At 47.0% G+C, this 26,649-nt stretch overlaps 2 protein-coding genes across 2 annotated transcripts in view; one reads left to right on the top strand and one right to left on the bottom strand.

Annotated features, from left to right (window-relative positions):
- The first annotated feature begins 426 nt into the window (after positions 1-426).
- Positions 427-2,295, top strand: Ctrl (chymotrypsin-like). The gene is made up of 7 exons (NM_023182.2): positions 427-510; positions 1,037-1,140; positions 1,230-1,309; positions 1,384-1,465; positions 1,602-1,782; positions 1,856-1,989; positions 2,073-2,295. Exons 1-7 carry the CDS (start codon positions 459-461, stop codon positions 2,232-2,234), a joined length of 795 nt encoding a protein of 264 aa, NP_075671.1. The 5' UTR covers positions 427-458; the 3' UTR covers positions 2,235-2,295.
- A 191-nt stretch (positions 2,296-2,486) lies between these two features.
- Positions 2,487-26,649, bottom strand: part of Pskh1 (protein serine kinase H1) — a 31,329-nt gene continuing 7,166 nt past the window's right edge. Inside the window, exons 2-3 of the mRNA NM_173432.2 lie at positions 20,643-21,669; positions 2,487-4,638 (exon numbers count right to left, since the gene is read on the bottom strand). Coding sequence (NP_775608.1) covers positions 4,321-4,638; positions 20,643-21,599 — 1,275 coding nt within the window. The 5' untranslated portion in view covers positions 21,600-21,669 and the 3' untranslated portion in view covers positions 2,487-4,320. The remainder of the gene's footprint in view (positions 4,639-20,642; positions 21,670-26,649) is intronic.

The raw sequence follows: 26,649 nt of genomic DNA, 5'->3' as shown, positions 1-26,649 counted from the left end.
GGAACCTTCCTCCCTGGCCTTCCTGGCAGAGGTTGGCTACATCTGGCCATTCTCTCCACCAGTCATAACACCCCCATGCTCTGAACAGGCTTCTTTGAAACTCCAGTATTCCCAATAGCCCTGGGAATTTCATAGGTCCCAACCACCAACCAGGTTGACACTTTAGACCTAGTTCAGCCGTATGTCCTTGGTACCCAGTGGTCAACACTTGAGGTAGGAGGTGATTCAGAAAGTCAATGGGAAGCCAAGGTTTGGAAAGATGGAAGTGAGAACCTCACACCTGGGTACTTGATAATTCCAAGGACTTTGGTCTGAGAAGTCCTCTCCTTAAAGCAGGTGTGGGGCTATGCCAAGACCACACAGCTGGCCTAGTCTCAGGCCCAAGACTTCTGCCCAAGGACAAGGATGTCCATAAATAAAGCGCCAGACCATCTCAACACCATTCCTTATTTGTCACAATGCTACTGCTCAGCCTAACCCTTAGCCTGGTCCTCCTTGGCTCCTCCTGGGGTAAGTGGGCTGGGAACCGACCTTGGCTGTTCAGGGGCCCAGACAAGGAGCCAGCCTGATGAGAAGGGAACGGACAGTGTAAGCAAAAGGAAGGAACCTTCAGGGCTGAGAGTAAGGGAAGAGCCAGGGACCGGTCTCACAAATGAGGCGGGAGCTTGAGCCAGACCTAAGGAGGCTCAGGAACATATAAGAGATGTGTATAGACTAACAAAGCCTTCTAGCTGCATGGTAGACTGTGCAGGCCTAGAAAAACAGAGGGCAGGGAGATGATAGCAGGAATTAGAGAGAAAACTGGCCCAAGGTACATTAGGACTAGGTTGGTAGCTGTGAAAGCATGCACAGGACTTGAAGGCTGGTAGGGTGGGGTAACCAAGATAGCTGTGTATGCCTAAAAGGCACTCAAGGGAAGGCCTTGGAGTAATTCTCTTGGACCTCCTCCTGGATCTACAGCCTGGGGGCACCTTGAAGAAGGCATTAGGGAGAGGTAGACTGGGATTGGATTCTCACCAGCCCTATCTATGTTCAGGCTGTGGTGTTCCTGCCATCACGCCTGCACTGAGCTACAATCAGAGAATTGTCAACGGGGAGAATGCAGTGCCAGGCTCCTGGCCCTGGCAGGTGTCTCTCCAGGTAATGCACCCTATGGGTGGGTTGGGGTCCTGGGTGCTTTAGGCTATGGGTAACTTAAGCCCATTCATGTATCTAACTTTTGACCCTAGGATAACACCGGCTTCCACTTCTGCGGTGGTTCTCTCATCAGTCCGAACTGGGTGGTCACGGCTGCCCACTGCCAAGTCACGTGAGTGTATCCCCCTCCCTTGGATGCCCGCTCTGAAACCACTTAGCAGCTGCCCATTCCCATTATCCTTGCAGGCCTGGACGCCACTTTGTCGTTTTGGGAGAATATGACCGATCTTCCAATGCTGAACCTGTGCAGGTCCTCTCGATCGCAAGGGTAAGTACTAGCTGTGCATGTAGAAAGGGAAAATGGACTGCAGGGCATCCAGGCATGCCCTGACCTACCCGCCTCAGCACAGGCCTGGGCACCTGTGCCCACTCCAGCTTTACATGACTACTGACTGGCTCCACAGGCCATCACACACCCTAACTGGAACGCCAACACCATGAACAATGACCTGACTCTCCTGAAGCTTGCCTCGCCAGCCCGGTACACAGCACAAGTCTCACCAGTCTGCCTGGCTTCCACAAACGAGGCACTGCCTTCGGGGCTCACCTGTGTCACCACTGGCTGGGGCCGAATCAGTGGTGTGGGTAAGAACCTGGGTAATGAGGGGAGACCAGAAGAGCACCATGGGCCAGCCTAACCACCTCTCCTGGCCCACAGGCAATGTGACACCAGCTCGCCTGCAGCAAGTTGTTCTACCCCTGGTCACTGTGAATCAGTGTCGGCAGTACTGGGGTGCACGCATTACCGATGCCATGATATGTGCAGGTGGCTCAGGCGCCTCCTCATGTCAGGTAAGCACCCTGTCCTCCGCACTGTCCAGTGGGACACGTCCCCAAACTGCCATGCTGACTTCTCCCCTTTTCTTCCCTTTCAGGGTGACTCAGGAGGCCCTCTTGTCTGCCAGAAGGGAAACACCTGGGTGCTTATTGGGATTGTCTCCTGGGGCACTAAGAACTGCAACATACAAGCACCGGCCATGTACACTCGGGTCAGCAAGTTCAGTACCTGGATCAACCAAGTCATGGCCTACAACTAAACTGTCCACAGATCCGTTCCCCATCTCAATCTAATAAACATACTCGTCTCAGTTTCTCTTGGGTACCCTCGTCTTTCATCATGGCTTAGTGGGAAGGTGAGGCTCCTGAGGGCTCTACCCTTGACTTGGACTTTGTCTTCTGGTACAGCACCAGCTGAGGAGTCAGGATCTTCCTGCAATAATCAGCCCAGAGAGTGGCCCTTACTCTTCCTTTTTGAACAATCCACTAGTCCCATGGCACAGTCAGCGTGGTCAGAAAAAATGGCAGCCTTCCCTGAGGGAGGGCAGCCTGTTTATTGGATACAGAAGATACATTTACAGAGTACACAAATAAATAACTGCAGTCTCCATCCATGGTCCATGGCATGAAGGCCTGGTGGACCTATCAAAGGCCCGGACACTAAACTCCCTCTGTCTTATCCTCACAACCAGACCTACTTTGGGCAAGAGAAAAAATAAATCCCCATTGGTTCACACCCCCAGGGATTCCTGGGGAACTGGTAGGTGGGGGAACTCTGAGGCTTTGGCTCTCCACTGCCTCCTACCCAGGGGGAGGGGTGTGTGAAGAGAGCATATAGAAGGCACAGTTGACTTGGCACAGAGTGGTCTCTTTGGTTTAGTTTCCCAGTGGAGGTGGCATATGTAGAAAAGAGCGCCTCGCCCAAGGCTGCCTCCTGAGAGGAGCTGAGTGGAGCTAGACTCTTCCTGCTGACAGGCTCTTAATCTAGCCAAGGCCCAAGCTAGGCTCTGCCTGGCCCCTTCCTACCCACTGAGAGCAGCTACAGATGGAGGGAGGTTGCATTCCAGCCTAACAGTGGTAGAGAGCCCACGACAGCTATAGGGACTGTTGTGGCTCAGTCCCTTGGGAAAGCTGCCCCTGTAACCCTACCCTACCTCCCAGCCTGAGACTCGGTGGGGCCAGCCTGGAAAGTTAATGCTATGAAAAGAAACGGGCACAGGGCAAATAGGGCAAGGCCAGCTCTTACAGCAAGGTCAGCACCCAAGGCACCCAGGGTTCAGAGGCAGGTAACACAGTACGGCTAAGTTCCAGGGTGAGGTTTGGAGAAACTGAGCAGAAGAGGAGTTGAGCAGCCCAGGACTCTCCCCCAATTCAGCAACGCCTTTCTTTCCTAGTCCGTTTAGAGGGCTGTGGGTTTGCAAGGTTGTGCATCCGTCACCACCCCCTCCCCTGGCCACCTATACCCAGACCAGACACGAGGTGGCGCAATGGAGCTATAAAGGAGGGCCAGGCAGCTCCAGAAGGAAGCAGCAAAGGGCAGTACAGCAAAGGACAGAACAAAGGTTGATGAGGAGGTTCTGAGGAGGACCTTCCTCAGGCACATCCACCCCCAGGTAGCAGCACGGAGCTCCCTTAACCCCTCACTGTTGGGAAGGAGGCAGCTGGGGAATGAAATGGCGTCCTCCTGGTGGAGAGACAGGCGACAGTGGGCTCTGCAAAGGCACGGAGGGTGACAGACAGGATTCCTCTCATAGAGAGGCTGGAGCCTGAGGTCAAGGGCCATGCCACAGTCTCTACAGCCAGAGGTCCTGGCAAGTCTGGGGACTAGAAGGTGTCCCCGGTGGCACCATGAAGACAGACAGATCTTGGCTGGGGGAGAGAGGGTTGCTGGAGACTAACTGGAGCTAAAGGACTAAAGGACTAATGAGGCGAGTTAGCTACGGCACAAGCCAGACCTCCCACTGGAGCATAATCTTAAGGATTGGCATGGCAGAGGATGTGGGAGCTAGACAAAGCTCTGTGGAGGGAAGGGGGTTATAAAAGGAATGGGTAAAGAGTCCTGAGCCATAGGACCCTTCTACCCAACACAGTAGCCCCGCTTGGTCCAAGAAAGTGGCAAAAATTAAAGAGATCAGTGGAGACTCAGTCCTGCCACCATTCCATCCTAACAGGCCAGGCCTGTGATAGGAGGTAGGGGCTACTAAAGGTACAGAGAGGAGCTGGGTCCAGACATACCCTACATACTGCTGGGCATGAGGTCTAGCTATAGAGAAGGTATTAGGCCCAGGTGACATGGCAGAAAGTGTCCAGATGAGACACTAGTGTGTCCATGTCATAGCTGGTGGCTCAGCCGTTATACTGCTGTTGATAGCGCAGGTTAAGCTCCCGCAGTTCGCGCTCCCGAACACGGCGTGACTTGTTGGAACGAGTGGAGCGGCTGGAACGCGTGGACTGGGAAGACTTGGTGCTCTGGCAACGAGAGGAAGCCCGCTTGAGGAGATTCTGGGAGATGGATCGGTGCAGATTCTTCATGGATGAAGAGGCTGCCATGCTTACTACCCATGGGTGTCTTAGGGCCTGCAGTGCAGTCATCCGGGCTCCAGGGTCCACGGTCAGCAGGCGGTCAATGAAGTCCTTGGCCAGATTAGATACACTAGGCCAGGGCTAGAAAGCAAGGCCAAGCATTAGTGTGAGCAGACGCAGCACCGCCCTCCCATGGGGATGGTGCCACACCACAGAATCAGGATCCACCCAGCACCTGTGCACTGTCTAGACAGGCAGCACCTCTCCTCTCGTGCCTGCAGCATTCTGAACCTCCTTCCCTGAGTGCTGACTCAGGTCCCTGAGCAAGCGATGCTTGATGCCTGGTGGAGTCTGGCAGAGGAAAAGGACCTGTCATCTACCCTAGGCAGGGAACTTAAGTGTTCTACACCCAAAGGCTGGCTATAAAAGACGGCCCCTTACCAGACCCCTAATCTATCCTAGGGAGCTTTTTGTTTGTTTTTGTTGTTTTGTTTTTGAAACATGGTCTCTTTGTATAGAGCCCTGCCTAGCCTAGAACTCAACATGGAGACCAGGCTAGCCTGTAACTTACAGAGATCCATATACCTGCCCCTTTTCCCTTTTTCAGGTATACGCGTGTGTACCCGAGTACATGAATATGTACCACATAGATACAGGTGCCATCCAATGGAGGAGAGATGGAACAGGAGTTACAGGCAGCTGTGAGCTCCTATGTGAGTACTGGGAACTGAACTGTACTCCGTGAGAACCGTTCTTAACTGCTCACCTAGAGTTTTGGGGAGTGAGCCAAATTTTCTCACCATAACTAAGCTCCAACAACCATCTGTCTGTACCAGGCCAAGTAGAGGGGAACTTTTTATTTAGCCTTACTGAGAGGGTCTCACCTCCAAACTTCCAAGAAATTCCCTGCCTCAGCCTGAGCCTCCTGGCCACCAAGAGAAAATAAAATAACATTTAATCTATCTATATTTTTCAGGCTGGTAATAGGGTAGTATAATGGTTGTTCCTAGTTGTTAACTTGACTATGTCTGGAATGAACTACAATCCAGAATTGGATGGCTCACCTGTGATCCAGATCTTAAGGCTGGAAGATTCAAGTTTCTAACCTGGATCTTGACATGGAGATCTTGAAGCATAGTGGCTACAAAAAGCTTAGGCCCAGTCAAGGTAGTACACACCTTTAATCCCAGTAGACTAAGGCAAGGAGATCTCTAAATTCAAGGTCCGCCTGGGACAAAACAAATCCCTGATCCAGACGTGGTGGTGCACACCTTTAATCTGGAGACCTACATAAGGACACTGGAAGAAGGAAGATTCGTTCTTTTTCACCTGCTTGCATTTACTTCCACGCACATCTGTTGGAACCTACTTTTACAGAAGACCAGTTGAAACAATTAGCCTCGTGGGACTGAGCAACTACTAGATTCTTGGACTTCCCATTCACAGCTGACCATTGTTGGGGAGTTGGTCTACAGACTATAAGTCATCACAATAAATTTCCTCAATACAGAGAGGCATTCCATAAGTTCTGTGACTCTAGAGAACCCTGACTGAGACAGATAGGGACTTCTGGGGCCAGATAGTGATAACAACTCTTTTCAGAGGCTATATCCAGGTTGTATGACCTCTTGAGCCACAAAAGCTCCTGTGATTAGCCAAGTGACATGGTACATGCCTTTAATCTTAACATTTGGGGGAAAGAGGCAGGCAGATGTCTGTGAGTTCAAGGCCAGTGTGGTCTGTATAGTGAGTCTCTCTCTCTCTCTCTCTCTCTCTCTCAAAATAAACAAACAAGCCAGGCAGTGGTAGTACATACCTTTAATCCCAGCATTCAGGGGTCAGAGATAGGTGGGTCTCTGTGAATTCCAGGCCAGCATGGTCTACAGAGCTAGTTTCAAGTTAGCTAGGGCTACACAGAAATCCTGTCTTTAAAAACCAAACCAACAATTCCAATAAGTACCATGTCAAGCATCCTCCTAGTATATTCTGTCCCTACAGAGCTCTCCTGAAAGCCTGTTCTGCTTCAGGTAAGCAAAGCTGCCTTGTCTTAGACACTCATCAAGCAGCTGTCAACCCCTGGTCTCAGCCTCCCTAGCTTGTCTTTACCTGGCTGAACATAAATTCTTAGGGTGAAGGGCATTTCCTTAGGTGATTTCCCAGCCCTCTAATGCTTACAATTCTCTCAGTTTAGTACCGAGCCCTAGTGCTTGGTACAGCACATGTAGGAGGCACTCGATAGGTATAGGTGAAGTAAGTACCAGTGGATGCTGTCTAATGGAAGTCAGTCTGGAGAAGCCAAGTGCTGTGAATCCTTAAGATGCCTTACTGGAGGACAGGTTCTAGGGCTCTGATTCTCCTAAGAGAACTTTTAGAAAGGCCTCTGATGCTTACAATAGGCATCTGGATAATTTCCTAGTCTGCTACATAGGCTCTATGTTGCCAGGGGCACCACTTCTTTCTTTTCTGGTAGTTGAAGTCTGCCTGTCCTACTCTGTGGTATCCTTCGCCTTGCTTGAGGAGCCTCTAAGATGCTCTGCAGAGTGCTCAGGCCCATGTTCCAAGAGACCACATTCCAGGTAGGGATGTGGCCATTTAACGAATGCACACACCTGATTCCCATTACCCTAGGAGGGCTCCCTTAACCTCTTGCTAGACAAGAGGTCACCCCTTCCGAACTGCTTGACAGAAGTGATGCAAAGAGAAGACTCATCAGGAAGACTAAGGAAGGGGGCGGGAGCTTGCCTTGTCGTCACTGTCCTCTCCTGCCTTTTAAAAAGAAATTCTTAGACTTTATTGAACTTAGCTAGGATTGGGCATGAATCAGAACCACAATTGCCATTAGGCCAGCACCTAGTGATTCTAGCACTCAGGAGGAAAAAAGTCAAGGCTGAAGACATGTAGCCATGGTGGTCTAGAGAAACCTTGCTGACCGAGAGCAGTGTGCTACTAAGAGTCGCTCTCCCATCAGACAAGAAGGTCCTGCAACCTGTGAGTGTGTGCAGCTCAGGTTCCAGTGTTGAGATGAGGAGGATGAGTGATAACTGCCAGAAAAGCTTTTGGTTCACAAAGTAAGAAGGGTCTGTGTAGGGCTGAGGGAAGGCTCAGAGGTTAAGAGGACTGGCTGCTCTTCAGAGGACCTGGTTTGATGCCTAGCACTCACATGGCAGCTCACAATGGTCCATAACTCAAGTTCCAAGGGGCCTGACACCTTTTCTGGCTTCTGTGGGCATGCACAGTCTACACAGACATATAGGCAAGAAACACATCCATTTACATTAAAACAATTAAAAAAAAAAGAAAGAAAGAAAGCCCCGTGGTTTTCTGTTGCTGCTCCACTTGAGCACAAACCTCTGTGTCTCACTTACAGGGTGGAAGCAGCAGGCCTATCAGAGCATCTGATGAACAGGGCAAGCCCAGCAGGGAACAGACTGGATCAGAATACCTGTGTTGTGCTGCCCTGCTGGGCTTCTATGGTAACTAAGAAACACACTGCTGTCTAGCCAGGCTTCTTGGAAGAATAGCTCCAAGGCAGATCAGGGGACTCCAAACACCAGCTGCATGATTCTGACTCTGTCCCTTATTTGATTTTGTACAGAGGAGCAAGTCCTAAGTCAGGCATTTTGATACACACATTAGATCCTAGAGCTTCAGCCGAGTGTGGTGTTGCACACCTTCAATCCCAGCATCAGGAGGCAGAGGCAAGGGAATCTCTGAGTTTGAGGTTAGCTTGCTCTACAGAGGAGTTTCAGGACAGCCAGAACTATACAGAGAAACCTTGTCTTGAAAAATTAACAACAATAATAATGATAACAAAAGATTACAATACTTGGTAGGTGGAGGCAGGAGGATCAAGAGTTCAAAGCGACCTTGTACTTCATAGACAATGAGACTCTAGCTCAAAAATCTTCCTCCAAGCAAAAAAGTAGCAGTTTCTCTGCAAAAGATATAATAGCGGTAAAGCTGGATTCACAAGCTAGAAAGCTGAACATGGATGAACTAGAGGCTTCCTCCCTCAGGTAAACCCGGGCTCCTGCAGCTTGGGACCTGCCTGACAGTCTTAGCCAGGCCTCTCAGCAGAGCTCACAGTGAGCGTAAACATCTCCATGTCCACAGTAGCAGAGGCAAGCAAGCACCAGGCACAGACCCCTGCTGCTTGTCAGGCAGTCAGCCTGTTAGTGCTAAACCAAGCCAGATTGATCCACCCTTCCCACTCCCCCAAACTCTCGCCTTATCAATTATCGTGTTCGTGCCACTGTGTACAGAATGCCAATGAACTCATTCGCCTGAGGGCCAGCACAGCTCTCTGGAAGGCCCCCAGCGCTCCCCATCTTTGAAGAGCTGGGAGCAAGCTTGCTGGTGGTGCTTCCCAGTGTGACTCAAGCCATACCTTGGTATGTTAGAAAAAAATGCAGTTGGAAGTCAAGCAAGCTTAACACAGGGAAGTGGCTCTCATCCAGCTTTCAGACAGTGAGCAGCCTCCCACATCTTCCACAGTCCCACTTCTGGCCTCAAGTCTGATCCAGCATCTCGCCAGAAAGTGCTCAGTACCTGCAGCCCATCCCACCTGCTTCTCTGGAGGCTAAGTTTGTCTGCCAAGCTATGACTGACTGGTCAGGAGGTATTTTGGATTTGAGAAAAAGAAAGATGATTTAACAGCCATATGTTGCCACTTCCAAAGTTTTAACTGACTTTTCTGGCTGAAGGACATAACTCTGACTTCAGTATATATCACTGGGATCAGACAGGGACATTCAAGGGCCTCAGGTGGTTGACAATAGGACAGGTCCCAAGTAGCAGCTGGCTAGTCTCCCAGAGGTTTCTTTTTTTTTTTTTTTTGGCTTTAATTTCTTTTTTTTTTCCATTTTTTATTAGGTATTTAGCTCATTTACATTTCCAATGCTATACCAAAAGTCCCCCATACCCACCCACCCCCACTCCCCTACCCACCCACTTCCCCTTTTTGGCCCTGGCGTTCCCCTGTACTGGGGCATATAAAGTTTGCGTGTCCAATGGGCCTCTCTTTCCAGTGATGGCCGACTAGGCCATCTTTTGATACATATGCAGCTAGAGTCCTCCCAGAGGTTTCTATCTGCATCTGGACTGAAACACCAGCCAGGGTGATGGCAGGCAGGAAATGTTAAGAGGCCACTTAGCTCTGCCTACAGACATTTAGGAGATTAGAAGCCAGCTTCAATACATATGCTACTAATACATACTCTTTGTGAATCTCTGGACATTTGCATGGGTGGAGCTGGGCCCTGGGCTGAGGCTAAGGGAGGAAAGGAATTACCTTCACTCTGAGTCTGGCTGCCTTTCTCCCTATTACACAGGTCCCAGAGACCTTTGTTCCTGGCAGAGAGGACAACTGCAGAGAGTGGGGAGGGAAGGATCACTCCCTAACCAAATTCTCCTCTTTATCTCCTACTTTTCTCCTGGGCCCAAGCCATTCCTCTGTGGACTCCAGCTATCATTTAGAGGGAGAGGCACCAATATAGAAAAGTATTATGTTCCAGATCGGAGGACTTGTCCCCCTTTTCTCTCTGTCCCTTCTATTTGAGTGGGAGAAGATGGCAGAACAGTTCCCAAGGCTACTACTCTTCCTTTGAGCCTGAAAGTCCTGAAAGGGAATGAGGAATGAGGCACAGGGTAAGGAAGCTGCTTTCCTCTGGCAGCAAACCCTGCTCATCTGCGGCCTCAGACTTCCTCTGGCAGCAGGCTGACCACTCTCAAGTAAGACTAGAAGAGAATAAATGACCCACGTCTCTTCTAGATGACACTGTGGTGACAGATTAAAGCGTCAGGCTATAAGCCAGGTGACCAATTTCACTTCTGTGTATGACCTAAGAGAATTCACAGCTTCCTCACTTTCAACATGGAGTGACTGAACAGATCATAATTCTAAGTCTCTCATAATTTTGAGAGTTCTGGATTTTAAGAACATGTTTCCCATCTTCTTTAACTTCTTGACTACATGCATGGCATGGAGCGTAGGATGTTTTAGCTTACCTGAGCCCTGAGCTTCCTGATATAGCCCATGACTTTGGGTTAAGAAGGTAGTCCATCTATAGAGCAGCCAGGGGGAGGAAGGAACAAACCTGGGCTTGCTATCATGACTCAGTTCTTCCTTTAGCTTTGTCTCAAGATGTATTTTTATATTTTCAGACCCAGTATTCCCACCCTCAAAGGCCTTCTTTCTGTACTTACGTGGGCTCGAAAGAAAGCAGTAGAAAAGGGCACAGAAGAAATTCTGGGAAATAGAGCTTTGGTTCACTCAGGCGAACAGAATCTCATTGTAAAGTAAGGACAACACACTTAGAAGCTACCCCAAGGTTATGATTTAAAAAAAAAATAGCAAAATGTAGCAACTGGACACTGGTGGGCACCTCTGATCCTCCGCACACTCCTCAGCGGCTAGAGAGGGTGTGAGGACCACAGAAGAGGATTTCAAAGGACAGTCTGAAGGCTGAGAGAAAAAGACAAGAACAGAGGGTTTCAAGGAGTTTATTTGTTGAGATGAGACAAGGTCTCATAAGGCCAGTCTCAGCTTTGTGAGTGCTGGGATTCTAAGAGTGGAGCATCATGCCCTGATGGTTTTGAGACATTGCTCTTTGTGTTTCCCAGGTCCCTCTCAAACCTTCTAGGCTCAAGTGACCCCACCACTTGACCATCTTCAGCCGGATTCAGCAGGAAACAAAACTTGAAGCATACTAGGCAAGTGGTATATATCTGCAGTCCTAAAGTTTGTATTTGATCTTAGTCCAGCAGTTCTTTTTGTTTTGCTTTTGTTTTTGTTTTTGTTTTTTTTTTGTTTTGTTTGGTTTTTGTTTTGTTTTGTTTCGAGACAGGGTTTCTCTGTATAGCTCTGGCTGTCCTGGAACTCACTTTGTAGACCAGGCTGGCCACATGCCTGGCTTAGTCCAGCAGTTCTTAACCTGTGGGTCACAATCCTTGTGTGTGTGTGTGGGGGGGGGGGTGTCGAGGGTGTCACATATCAGATATCCTGAATATCAGACATTTACATTGTGATTTATAACAGTAGAGAAATTAGAGTTATAAACTAGCAACAAAATAATTTTATGGTTGGGGGTCACCACAACATGAGGAACTATACTGAAGTGTCACAGTATTAAGAATCAGCACTGAGCCGGGCGTGGTGGCGCACGCCTTTAATCTCAGCACTTAGGAGGCAGAAGCAGGCAGATTTCTGAGTTGGAGGCCAGCCTGGTCTACAAAGTGAGTTCCAGGACAGCCAGGGCTATACAGAGAAACCCTGTCTCAAAAAAACAAAAACAAAAACAAAAACAAAAAAAAAAAAGAATCACAAAAAAAAAAAGAAAACCACTGTCTCAGCTAAAAGATCAAGACAGAATTGGAGTTTTTAAAAGATAGATCTCAGCTACCCAGATGACTAGCCCCAGAAGTTTGGATTAGCTTGGCAACATAAAGACCAATGTCTCAAAATTTATTTCTACAGGCTACATTTAATTAAATAGGGTAAAGGGGTAAGCATGCTGCTTAGTGATACAGTGCTTAATTATCACTCTACAAGGCCCAGAGTTCAATTCTGAGCCTCAAAATAGAGAGGGCGAGAAAGAGGGGAAGGGAGAGTGAGGGAAGGAGGAGAGAATGACTCAGGAGAATAAAACACGATCTGTGCCCTCACATATTCCTTCTAAGAGTTCATGAGGCAAAGGGAGACAGGAAAGAAGACAGAGACAGAGCAGGGTGTGCCCAGAAGGATGGCAGCCTATGCCAGTTGACCAGGAACTGCCTATTTTAACGATGTCCTGGAGTAGCCGCAGAGGGTTCTGGATCCAAATGAATGCTCTAACATTAACTCTTTTATGTCCATTCAAGGATTCTACCAAAGCCAAGAAGTATTCAGAGCCTACTCTAGCTTTCTTTCCCTTATTTCTTTAAACAAACAACCTCTTCCCATCTAAAATAAACTTTTAGATGTATCCCATACTGGCTTCAAACTCACTATGTAGCTAAGGATGACCTTGAACTCCTGATCCTCCCACTTCCACCTCTCAAGGCATACACAATTCCTGATACATGCAGTGCTCAGGATCAAACCCAGGGCCTCCCGTATGCTAGGGAAACACTCTACCAACTAAGATACATTCCCAGTCCCCCATTTTAACTTTGAAGTGGTATGGAACCTCAGTGGCTATTCACAGATGTGGTCTCTATCTTCAGAGGTCCATGTCCCTTGAGCCCTAGGCATAGCAGCCTTTAGTTATGGCCAGTACTTAGTCAACATTAAATAGCATGGTAAGTTAATAAATGATGGTAACTCAGCTTTCTGCTCAAGTGAGGTGGACCACATTGGCCCATAGTCCCATCTGGTATACCATGCATGTACTGGGACACCGAGGAAACAAGGCATTCCAGGCAGACAGAAAAGTGGCCCTATGAGATGGAGAAACTGGGTGAGGAAGGAGAGTATGCAAAGGTATGGTTAGTAGGGAACAGGGGGAACAGGTAGGTCACCAAACCATCCATATAATAGAGAATTGACATCTATCTTAGTTGAGGCAGAGGGAGGGTATGAGACCATGTGTGATCTCAAGAAGTCAGAATGTGAGGCTGGTGAGATGGCTCAGCAGGTAAGAGCAACGACTGCTCTTCCAAAGGTCCTGAGTTCAAATCCCAGCAACCACATGGTGGCTCACAACTATCTGTAATGAGATCTGACTCCCTCTTCTGGTGTGTCTGAAGACAGCTACAGTGTACTTACATTAAATAAATAAATAAATAAATAAATAAATCTATCTTTTTTAAAAAAAATAAAGTCAGAATGTGGGAGAGATAACAACCTGGCAGTTCCCACAACTAGGGATTCTGGAAGCAACTGAGCCTTTGACAAGGAGGAACTATCCAGGTGACTTCAGAGTGGAAAAAGAAGAGGGAGGGAACCACTGTGCACAGGGAATGACTCTGAGCACAACCATACTATTCCCTTTTGTTGGAGGGCCTCTAAGGGCAAAAAGTGGAAAATGGCAGAGATGGAAAGTAAGTCCAGCCAAGGTGACAAACAGGCTCTTGGGAACGTTTGGAGCAATGTCTCTCCATAGGAAGGGCTAAATGCAGCAGTGTTAGGAACAGCAGCTGCTTCTAGCACCATAGGGAAGGTATCGCTCTCTGGGGAGTGGGTAACCAGGGCAGCAGCAACAGAAGAATGCCTAAAGGACTAGCGTCTGGGAGCCTGCAGCCCATGAGATAGCACAGGAGCATGGGGCTCTGTTCTTCCTTTGGAGCCAGCCTCCTGTCCCATCACAGAAAGAACAGCCCCTCTCTCCCCTAAAAGAAGATTCCAACCAAGGATAGGTCTCCAGCCACTGAGAATCCACGTCCATACTCAATGGCCCATACAAGGGCACATTTTAGTGACCCATATTGCTAGGTGTTAAGGAAGGCTTGTCTGAGGATGTCATTCTGGCTTGTGTATGTCTACTACATGCATGGTACGCAAAACTGAGGAACAGGTCAATGTAGTCCAGATCACTTGGAAGAGAAGATTGAGTCACATTCATCTCTTCATTCATTCTGCCATCCCAAGCTCTCAAGTCCTGGTATAACTAATTTGTATCTGCTTGTAATAGCAGCTAGAGATTTGATGAAACCATCACATAACCCTGAGTGCAAGAGCTATGAAAAAAAGAAGCAAGCAAGGAAGAGTGAGGTGAGGGTGTCCAGCCACGTCTGACTTTGTGAACTCATCTTCCTACAAGGTGATCAGAACTAAGTGGTTCTAGTCCAACTCACTGCTCCTCAATAACTCTTGGCCCCAGGTGGATAGCTGGCTGGCCTGCAGCCCAGAGGCCCATCCCTGGAAGGCCACCTCCCACCATCCCATAGTTCCCAGGCAGAAACAGGGTGGATTTCTTCTCCCACCAGCTGTCACCTGCTCAGAGGCACTCATTCTCCTGAATAAGGCTTTGTGAGTGAGCCTCTGCCCAAGCCCACCTACTCCTGGTGTTGTCACCCAGGCTCAGCCTTGGCTCAGAATGCCAGTGGAGGAGGATGGCAAGTCAGGCTTCCAAAGTCAAAAGAAAACAGAGCCACGATGGCACCATCATTCTGCCATCAACCCAACAGGCTCTTCATACACTCTGCCTCTAGGAATAGAACCCTTGACAAAAGCAATGACATCAGGCCACGATTGTCACATTTCTTGTCAAGTGAAAACACCCAACAGTGCTTCAGCACAGATCTATGGATGGGTGACTCACGTCCTGTGTTCACTCCTTCAAAAGCAGCTCCTCCAGCCTCTAAAGGTCTCCTGTAACAGGAAGTTCACCTCTGGGGTAGCTTTTGTCTCATCCTCTCTCACCCTCATATAAGCCTTCCTTGCCCCTTAGTAACATGTTCCCTACCACTTCCAAACTGCCTTCTACTCTAGCACCTCTAAACAGGCTAAATCTCAGGTTTTTCTTTGCAATATTATCTCCCCTTGCATTCTCTCTTCTTCCAACGTCCATATTTGTTCTGTGTAAAGAGCAGATTTACTCTTGGCATTCCATGAAACCTTCTGTCCATGCCCGCAGGTAGCTCTGATCTTAGTCTCCTAAGCACACAACCACCAAGCCCTCCGCTTCACCTTCTGCCTGAAGTAGCTGCATTTGGGCCCTTTCCCAGGGCATCACCGTGACCACTCATGCTTCCCTTAGGAGAAACCAGAAGAAATGTTCCTTCTAATCATCACAATAGTCCAGCTCAACCCAGCAAATGCTGAGATAGGTTAAGACAGGGCTGTAGGAAGTCTATGGGTGGACACACACACACACACACACACACACACACACACGTGTCCTCCAGGATCTTATAGATCAGCAAGGAGATGTGTGTCCACTCACAACAATACAAGGAAGCACTGAAACACACTAGCAACATGCTGAACACGCTGAAGTATATGTTGGGAGAGCAGAATAGAGTCCCTGAAGCCAATCCTAGGTCTGCTGTCCTTTAGCTGTGAAACCATTGGCAAGCTACTGAACCACACTAGTCTCAATTCCCCATGTATAAAATGGATAGAGATTGGAGACACCCAATTCAATACCTTGTATCTGACAGGCTCTACACAATGGCAGTGGTCAATATTATTTCTAAAGAAAAATCAACCTTTGAATTGGACCTTTCATAGCTGATAAATTTCTTTTTTTTTAAATATTTTATAAGTGCTCAATGGCATTATTTTTTATTTATTTATTTATTATATGTAAGTACACTGTAGTTGTCTTCAGATACACCAGAAGAGGGCATCAGATCTCATTACAGGTGGTTGTGAGCCACATTGTGTTTGCTGGGATTTGAACTTCGGACCTTCGGAAGAGCAGTCGGGTACTCTTACCCACTGAGCCATCTCACCAGCCCAGCTGATAAATTTCTAAAGTCAACACCAAGAATAAATGGAACAGTTTGAGCAAAACCTTACTATATACTGAGTGACTGTAGCAAACATCTGGGACCTGCAGTACATACAAGTGGGGTGCAGCCTGAGCCTGGACTTTGTATTGAAGTATCAAAATGTCAGAACTGTGGAACACTACTACCACAGGGCCCAATCAGGTATGTGAAGGCAAAGTTTTCTCTGTGTCATAGAGGGTGGTCGAGAAGCCTCTCTAGATCTGCCCTCAAAGCCAATGCTCCTCCTGCAGAGAGCTAGGATTAGCCCCACTCTCCTAACCAGTACCTAGAATCCATGATCTGTCTCCAACAAGCTCAAGATCCAAGCTGGCTCTTTTAACACCACCCACTTAATTAGCCATCTCCTATAACACTTTCTGCTGCATTTGTCCTATCTGGAAGCTGGGGATCTCCTTAGCAGCACAGCATTCCCCAAAACAAGCCTGTAGCCTCTTTCACTTCTGCTCCATTCTCTCAAATAATGTTCTATTTACCCTGGAGCACAGTGAGTTGGGTTCCCTTCTCTGAGTCTATTCCTGCAGGAGCCTTCTGCTCAAGTCCGTAAGCCTCTCAGAGGCTGTGAGGAAAAATCCTGCAAGGAACAAGGCTACCACAGAGCTTGGTATTCAGGAAACAGATTTCATGTCTCTTATATTTTTCCCAGATATGCTTATGGGTAGGCAGTGACCAGTAGGATAAAAAAATAACTGGTAGCCTGGCAGACTTCTGAATGTGAGGCCAGCCTGATCTACACAGTAGATTCCAGGACAGGACAGCTAGAGCTCCATGGGGGTGGGGGTGGGGGTGGGGGTAGATTACAGGCCTCCAGGACAGAGGACAAAATCTAATAAGGAAGCTACTTCAGCCAGGGGCAACACCCAGACAAATCATCTTTAGGTGACCAACTGTCATAAAAGTACCTTGAAAAGTACAGCCTAAGGGGAGCTAGAGAGATGGCCTAGTGGCTAACAGCACTGGTTATTCTTCCAGAGGACCAGAATTTAATCCCTTGCACCCATATGCAGAGAAATATGTCCAGGTTCTGCCAGGGATTTAACTCTGAACTGGGAACTGATGCATTTCAACTAGAGGTTAGTGGAGGCAAAAACTGGGTAATGCCCAGCTCCTATGCTCATAATGAGGGCCCAGACTATGGTCTATCACTCCAGCAGAGCAGAGCACAGAATCTCTGGTTCTATCTAGTCTTTGATTCCAGTAGAAGCAGGAGCCTGAGTCCATTCCCTATTCCACTTATTTGTTATTCTCCCCATGTGCAGATATCAACAGCCAGTAAAGCAAGACTGCAAGCTCCAATTAGATAAACTGCTTGATCAACAATTGCCAGAATCAGAAATTCTTGGGTGTACTTAAAGATTTTTCAAGTCTTTCCACTTTCACCCTCCTCTAGTTGAGCTCCATACTGCTCTGTCATCTGGAGGGACCCTCAACAGCTTGGCAATATACAAAACTCGGAATATAAATAGCCTTTCAACTTTCAGACATTCATACTCTAGCTCTAAGCTAACATAGTCCCTGAGCCTCCTCTCTAGGCCACAGAACTTTCTAGGTGCCTCTACAGGACTCTCGGGCTGACCTGGGGCATCCTACACTCCTGTTTAGTACTAGCCCACCACAGATATGTGAGAGTCAACTTTTTTGGATTATACAACCATTCACTTAAAATATACAAATTTATATATTTGCAAATTTATATATCTGCACCTTCCTTTAGCAATCAGCAATGCTAACATCTGATAATTATTTTCAGTATTAGAAGTATCCATGAGCCTAGATATTCAAACTTGATGGCTTGCTATTCGAATCTGGCACACAGGTTAGCATTTGCTGACCTTACTATTTAAATATGTGAACTAAAGCTGGGCATGGAGGTGAATATACCAGCATTTAAGACACAGGCAGAGGGGCTGGAGAGATGGCTCAGTGAGTAAGAGCACTGACTGCTCTTCCAAAGGTCCTGAGTTCAAATCCCAGCAACCACATGGTGACTCACAACCACCCGTAATGAGATCTGATGCCCTCTTCTGGTGTGTCTGAAGACAGCTACAGTGTACTTGTGTATAATAATAAATAAATCTAAAAAAAGAAAAGAAAAAAAAAAAAAAGAAAAAAGACACAGGCAGAGCCAGCCATGGTGGCACGTGCCTTTAATCCCAGCACTGAGGAGGCAGAGGCAGGAGGATCTCTGTGAGTTTGAGGCCAGCCTGGTCTACACAAGTCCAGGACAGGCAGATCTGTTACACTGAGAAACCCTGTCTAGAAAAACAAAAACATAAAAAAGTTGAAGGCTAGTCTTCGTTATATACTGAGTGTGAAGTTAGTCTGGGCTTCATGAGACTGTCTCAAAACAAAAGTAAATTAATTTTAATATCTTAAGATTAGATCTAGTTTCTCTTTTTTTGTAAAAAAATCAAAAGAATTTTTTTTAAAATGTGGATATATGGGGCCCTTAATGTTATACAGCAAAACTGAATAGAGGTAAGAAACTGTTCCTGGGATAGGCATATACATCCTAGCTTATGTGGTACCCAATGTAACAGGTACTGGAGAAGCCCTACCCCACATCCATCTCTGAGCTCACTTGTAGTAGCTACCAGGCCGAGTCACAGCTTCCCACTGCCAGGGCCTGCATCTCTCTGCCTACTTGAGGGTTCTCTCAAGTACGCATTAATATTCAAGATAGACAAAAAACAAGGAATTTAATGCCAAAAAGAAATACTAAAGCTGTTTTATTTGTTAATTATGCACATGCGTGTGTGTGTGTGTGTGTGTGTTTGTGCAGAGGTATGCACATGGCTGTGACACTGCCCATGGAGGTGGATCCCTGGAGCTAGTTACGTAAATGGTTGTAAGCTGACCAATGTGGGAGCTGGGGACTGAACCCAGGTCCTCTGCAAGAAGTATGCACTCTGAAACACTGAGTCATCTTTCCAACCCTCACCCTGCCAAAAGAAATTCTTAACTCTTAAGATAGATAAGCATTACCCTTAAATACATACAACATACTTGCTCTTCAGTGACACATTTCTGTGACATATTCCACATAATCATTTATAAGCTTGAAAATAGGACTAAGTACCAGTGGCAGTCACTTGTATGTGTGTGATTTATGGATATACATGTGTTCTTGTGCTTGAGTACAGGTATACACACACATACACACACTCACGCAAGCACGCACGCACGCACGCACGCACGAGTGTGTGTCAGGCCAGAGGATGATTTCCTTTATCATTCCCCACCCTATTTTTTTGAGAGAGGGTCTCTCAATGAATCTGGAACAAGGCAATTTGGCTAGAGGGGTTCTCCTGTCACTGCCTCCCCAGTGCTAGGATACAGCACATGCATCTAACTCTTTTATATGAGTTTTGGATATCTGAACTCAGGACCCTGTGCTTATGTGGCAAGCACACAACTAGCTGATCCATTGCCCCAGCCCCTTTTTTGTTTTGTTCCGAGACAGGTCTCACTATATAGCACTGTGGTGGTTTGTATATGCTCAGCCCAGGGAGTGGCACTATTAGAAGGTGTGGCCCTCTTAGACTAGGTGTGTTATACTGAGTGTGGGCTTTAAGACCCTCATCCTAGCTGCCTGGAGGCCAATATTCTGATAGCAGCCTTCAGATTAAGATGTAGAACCCTCAGTTCCTCTTGCACCACGCCTGCCTGGATGCTGACATGTTCCCACTTTGATGATAATGGACTGAATCTCTGAACCTGTAAGCCAGCTCCAATTAAATTTTGTTTTGTTTTGTTTTTTTGTTTTTGTTTTTGTTTTTTTTTTTCGAGACAGGGTTTCTCTGTACAGTCCTGGCTGTCCTGGAACTCACTTTGTAGACCAGGTTGGCCTCGAACTCAGAAATCCGCCTGCCTCTGCCTCCCAAGTGCTGGGATTAAAGGCGTGCACCACCATGCCGGGCTAAATTTTGTTCTTATAAGAGTTGCCTTTGGGGGCTGGCGAGATGGCTCAATGGTTAAGAGCGCCGACTGCTCTTCTGAAGGTCCAGAGTTCAAATCCCAGCAACCACATGGTGGCTTCACAACCATCCGTAATGAAATCTGATGCCCTCTTCTGGAGTGTCTGAAGACAGCTACAGTGTACTTACATAGAATAAATAAATAAATCTTAAAAAAAAAAAAAAGAGTTGCCTTTGGCAGGGCAGTGCTGGTGCATGCCTTTAATCCCAGCACTTAGGAGGCAGAGGCGGGCAGATTTCTGAGTTCAAGCCTAGCCTGGTCTACAAAGTGAGTTCCAGGACAGCCAGAGCTACACAGAGAAACCCTGTCTTGAAAAACCAAAAAAAAAAAAAAAAAAAAAAAAAAAAAGAATTGCCTTGGTCATGGTGTCTGTTTACAGTAGTAAAACCCTAACTAAGACAAGCACTAACTGGCTTGGCACTTGCTATGTAGCCCAGGCTGGCCAGCCCATCTCTTAATATACTTGTTCATTAGATTTACCTTTTTGTGGGTCATTCCCCCTTCCTCTACTTAACAACCTCCCTCATAAGGTTTCTGCTCCCAGGTCCCCACCTCAAGGCTTACATTTAGGAGAATGCAAACTGAAAACCTTTGCTAGTCTGTCACCTCTATGCTATCTGCTCGGCCCCTAAGAGCATGACTCTCAGAGCAGGCCCCTCTGACCAGGAGCTTCAGGTTATACCTTCCCTCTGAGGGGTCTTCCTAACATCCCTGGAACAAAGGCAAGACAAACTCACCTCCCCCAGATAACTGTATTTGCCCCTGAGGATCTGCCGGTATAGCCGGGTGCGGTTGTCATCCTCAAAGGGCATGGTGCCGCTGAGCAGGATGTAGGCAATGACACCCAGTGCCCACATATCCACGGAATTGGTGTAGGGTTTTCGCACCAGAACCTCAGGAGCAATGTACTCAGGTGTGCCGCACGTGGTCTTCATCAGGCAGTCGTCACCTTTCTTCCGGGCACTGGCCAAGCCAAAGTCAGTGATGATGATCTTGGAGTCAGTGCCTGGGTGGTAGTAAAGGAGATTCTCAGGCTTGAGGTCTCGGTGTGTAATGCCAAGGGCATGAAGATACCGGACACCATCCAGTACCATTTGAAGCACTCTTGTGGCATCTCGTTCAGTGAAAGAACCCTTGGCAATAATCCGGTCAAAGAGCTCACCGCCAGTGGCCAGCTCCATCACCATATATACACGCTCCTGTGTCTCAAACACTTCTACCAGCTGGATGATGTTGGCGTGGCGCACCCGGCGCAGCACTCGGAGCTCGGACTCACACACCTCCCGCCCTTCTCGGTACTTGGTCTCTATCATCTTGATAGCATATGGCTGTCGGGTTGCCCGGTGCTCCACACGTACCACTCGGCTAAAGCTGCCTCGCCCAATTAGGGCCTTTATATCATACTTAGCTGTCACTCGTGGGTCAAATTTGGCCCTGTACTTTGCCACCCTGGCCCTTCGTGGTGGTTCTGAAGGAGGCGCTGTGTGGCCAGTATTGGGAACACCAGGGCAGGGAGGTGCATACTGACTAGTAGCTGGGAAGCCAGCTTTGAGAGGGCCAACACTGTCCACCTCTGTGATGAAGTGCTTGTATACATCATTCTTAGTGCCACTGAAGGGCTCCACTTTCTTGACCAGATCCAGCTGGACATCCTTGGGTGGCTCAGGAAGGACCTTGCTTGTCCCACAGCCCATCACTGACACGGGGGCATCCTCTCCAGCGAGGCTGGCAGGACCTGCTCTGTAGGCAGTGCCCCGACTACACCTATACAAACAGAAAAGAGGGCAAATCAGAATAGTCAGGGACACCCCTGAAGGACAATAGTCCTTTTCCCTTTTCCTGTTTTCTTGATAAACGCAGTCTAATTAAGAATGAAGTCAGATAGGGGTCAGGGAGATGAGTGAGAATGGGGTGTATGATGTGAAACTCACAAAGAATCAATTAAAAAGTACAAAACGACACAAAGAATAAAGTCAGACATGCTGGTGCATATCTGTAATTCTAGCTCTCTGGAGGCAGAGAGGTGAAAATCATGCAAATTTGAGGTCAGTTTGATCCACATAGCAACTTGTAGGCCATCCAAGGCTACATAAGAGACTGTATAAAAAAATAAACAGTCAAAAATTGACACAACAACCTGCAAAGGGACGCCTTTCACCTCTCAGGATGTTATAGTAGGAGATAGGAAGATGGCTCAGCAGTTTAAGAGCACTGGCTGCTCTTCCAGAGAACCCAAGACTGACTGCTAACTCACATATGGTGGCTAAAAACTGTCTGTAATTCCAGTTCCAAGGGATCTGATGCCCTCTTCTAGCCTCCCATGGCCCCAGGCACACATGGTGCACAGACATGCATATAGGCAACACAGCCACACACATAAAAATTTCAAGTAAAATAAAAATAAAAACAAAGTGAGTTTCAGGACAGCCAGGGCTATACAGAGAAACCCTGTCTCGAAAACCAAAACAAACAAACAAACAAACAAACAAACAAACAAACACAAAGCCGGGCAGTGGTGACACACGCCTTTAATCCCAGAACTCAGGAGGCAAAGGCAGTTGAGTTTGAGGGTGAGTTCCAGAACAGCCAGGGCTACACAGAGAAACCCTGTCCAGAAAAACAAACAAAAACTTAAAACAAATAGAAACAAAGATGTTCGAGTACAGGAGCCAGGCATGGTAATAACTCACACCTATGACTCAAATCTTAGGAGGTTGAGGCAGGAGGTCTATCATAAATTCAAGACCAGGCGAGGCTAGAGGGAGTTCCGAGATAGCTTAGGCTACAGAGACCCCGTCTCAAAACAAAATAAAAGCAACTTCAATCTCAAGGGAGGGTCTAGAAGAAAGCCCAGGTCTGATCTCATTGCATCAAGTGTCATGCTGTTTTCCTAGCCTAACAGGGATAAGAATGTTCACCACACACTGTTTATTTCCTCTCTAGTCTTCCTGGACCCTTCTCATATTTCCTAAATGCTAACATCACTCCTCATTATTCTGGGTCATCGTTTCTGATGCAGAGTATTAAAAACCTCTTCCGACATCGTCACCCATTAAGAACTCAGAAAGCTCCCACAGGATCTACTAAGCAGGGCTCATAGGGGCTCAAAGAGACTGAAGTGGCAGTCACGGAGCCCACATGGGTCTGTACTAGGCCTTCAGCATGTATGGTATAGTTGTTAGCTTTGTGTTTCTGTGAGGCTCCTAAGAGTGGGAGTGGAGTTGTCTCTGATCCTTTTGCCCGCTCTTGGGACATTTGTCCTCTGACCTGTTGCCTTGGCCAGCCCTGATATGAGGATTTGTGCTTGGTCTTATTGCATCCTGTTATGCTGTGCTTGGCTGATATCCCTAGGAGGCCTGCTCTATTCTGAAGGGAGAGAGGAGTGGAGCTAGTGACTAGGGAGGTCTCAGGTGTGGGCTGGAAGGAATTGAGGGAGGGGAAACCTGTCAGGATGTATTGTATGAGAGAATTAAAAAAAGAAAGTAAGGGCTGGTGAGATGGCTCAGGGGGTAAGAGCACCCGACTGCTCTTCCAAAGGTCCGAAGTTCAAATCCCAGCAACCACATGGTGGCTCACAACCACCTGTAACAGAGATCTGATGCCCTCTTCTGGTGCGTCTGAAGACAGCTACAGTGTACTTACATATAATAAATAAATAAATCTTTAAGAAAAATAAATAAATAAGAAAGAAAGTAAAAGTGCCTGCATGTATACACATGCGTGTGCATGCACACACATGGAGAGGTACAGAAAAGAAGGAAACACAAAACAAAGCAAATCCATCAGACATAAAGGAAGTCTTTGATGAGCACAGACTAAAGTTCAGATTTCACTTACTATGCCAATATGGTACTCTGCAGAATCAAGTTTACCTTTCCTTACATGAAAGGAAACAATTCATCTTCTGGGTTTGGTATTACCAAACTGGAAAGCTGGGTCCACATGGACTTACATGTATGTAGTCTTTTTTTTTTCTTAAAAATTTTTAAAAGATTTATTATACGTAAGTACACTGTACCTGTCTTCAGACACTCTGAAAGAGAGTGGTTTTGAGCCACCATGTGGTTGCTGGGATTTGAACTCAGCACCTTCAGAGGAGCAGTCAGTGCTCTTACCCACTGAGCCATCTTGGCAGCCCATATGTAGTCTTCAAATTTTTAAATTTGTATTACATTTATTTACTTATTTATCTATTTGTATATGGGGGTGATAGGTCAGAATAAGTTTACAGGAGTCAGGTAGGTATCTCCCGCCACACGTGGATCCCGTGAGTTGAACTCAGGTCACTGGACCAGTCCTCCTAATTCAGAGCATAGTATTTAAACAAAGACATTTAGAAAGTAGATTCCTTCTGATAAAGCCCAAAGATTAGAACTGTGAACCAAAAAATTCTGCAAATTCCTCTCTTCCTTCAGGAAAACCAATGAATTGAAACCCAGGAAGAAGACCATTCTTGGACCCACATTCCTGAGGCACAGAACAGGCTCTGGCCCCTGATCCTCAAGCAACATCTACCACTGATGAGAGAGTGAGAGGGCATACAAACTGCACGGATGATCTAGCATGAGCCACTCAGAAGTCACTTCTACCTAGTGAGAAAGAATAACTCTAGATTTACCAATAATTCACTTTATCTAGCCAAACACACTTGATGAGAAACACTAAAGTTTATAAAGAAAAAGCCCTGAATTTTCCCTTTAAATAAAGTTAGCAGTAAGGCACCATGTTTATTCCAATTAGAAAGCTGCTATCAATGTTCTAGCAACACAAATGCAGATTGAAACTGGAAGAGAAGAGGCACCAGCTCTGAAAGCTAGGGACACACGCAAGATCCAGATCAAGACTGCTCCACATTCCAACCACATCTGGTTTTTTGGTTTTTGGGGTTGTTTTGTTTTCGAGACAGGGTTTCTCTGTATAGCCCTGGCTGTCCTGGAGCTCACTCTATAGACCAGGCTGGCTTCAAACTCAGAAATCTGCCTGCCTCTGCCTCCCAAGTGCTGGGATTAAAGGTATGTGCCACCACTGCCCGGCTTCTGGCTTTGTTTTGTTTTGTTTGAGACAGGGTTTCACCATGTAGCCCTGACTAGCCTACAACTCACTATGTAGACAAGGATAGTTTCAAACACATAGAAATTCACTTGTCTCTGCCTTTCATATGCTCAGTTCCAATCATATCTGCTGTATTAGTTAGGGTTTTACTGCTGTGAACAGACACCATGACTAAGGCAACTCTTATAAAGGAAAACATTTAATTGGGGTTGGCTTGCAGGTTCAGAGGTTCAATCTATTAACATTAAAGTGAGAGCATGGCAGCATCCAGGCAGGCAAAGCATTAGGAGGAGCTGAGAGTTCTACACTTATTCTGAGTGCAAACAGAAGACTGGCTTCCAGGAAGCTAGGGTGAGGGTCTTAAAGCCTATACCCACAGTGACACACCTACTCTAACAAGGCCACACCTCTTAATAGTGCCACTCCCTGTGCCAAGCATATACAAAACATCATATCTGCTAACTTCTCTTCCCATGTCGATGAAGTGGAAATGAAGACATGGGGGAAAATGGTGGCTGATAAAAGCTTGGGAAGAAACTATTCCTCCAGCTTTCTTGTGTATGTGCCCAACTTAGTAGCCAGCATGGGTACTGGAGTAGATGGGATGAGTTGGAAGCCTCAGAAGACTCCCCTGAGGTCATGTTACACCATTTACATCCAAGTCACAAAACTAACAGAGATGATTTTTTCTCCAGGGTCTGCTCTATATCTTCAGATCCCAGGCTGCTACAAACCACTCCTTAGGGAAAGCCCCAGCATGCTGCACAGCGGCAGAGGGAGTGAGCACTTGGTAGCACTGTCCTCCCTGACACTCCAGACATGACCAGCCATGAGAGGTAGGGGGAAATTATCCAAAGCTACTCAAGTAGAGGTGGCTAATCATGGACTCCTGTCTCTTGGTTCTCCATGCAAGAATCTTTTCATTAGACAGTAAAGGTTTCAGAAGTATCTGGGCCTAGCAGAACTTGACCTCAAGAGGTCAAAGCCTGAACTGTTTCCTCACATCACTAAGGTGGTGAGTCAACACACATCTACTGAGCCCTTTTCTCAGGAGCCTATGTTCAGAAACTCAGATACCAACTATAATCTATCATGCAGCTCACAGCTTTATTTCATTTTTCTACAAGAGTCTTGCTATGTACGTATCCCTAATTGACCCTGAACTCCCTATGTAGCCAGGGCTGGCCTCTAATTTGCAGCAATCCTGCCTAAGCTCCTGAGTGCTAGGATTGCAGGTCTGAGCCCTGGGTCTGGCTACACAGCTTTGTTCTCCACTGCCTTTCATTACACCACTGTCAGCTCCTTGATGAAGGCCTGTTTCTCAGCTCTCCTGGCCTCCTTTGGAACCTGGTAAAGTGCAGAGCTCAGAAAGCATTCAGTCAGTCTGTCAACAATGAGAGAAATGTGGTAGATACTTGGTTTCCTATTTTCTGTGAGTCAACAATAAAAGGTTCTGAGGTACTTTCAAGACTTACAAAGAAGCCATCCTTGACAACAATGTTTTTAAAGGTTTTATTTGGGTTTTAAAGGTTACTTGAATCCGGAAGTAAGTCTGTCCACAAGCTTCCAGATCTAACTCTATTTATGGGGAAGGCCAGGAGAAAAGAGCTAGCAACAGAGGCCTGGTTTGTGAATCTCCCAGTGGTGGAAAACAAGCATTTGCCCTTCTCCAATCTTACTCACCAACAGTTT

Source organism: Mus musculus, chromosome 8 (assembly GCF_000001635.26).
Source record: "Mus musculus strain C57BL/6J chromosome 8, GRCm38.p6 C57BL/6J".
NCBI classification, from domain to species: Eukaryota; Metazoa; Chordata; class Mammalia; order Rodentia; family Muridae; genus Mus; species Mus musculus.
The sequence above is the reverse complement of the archived record's forward strand: the minus strand, read 5'-3'. Positions and strand labels throughout refer to the sequence as shown.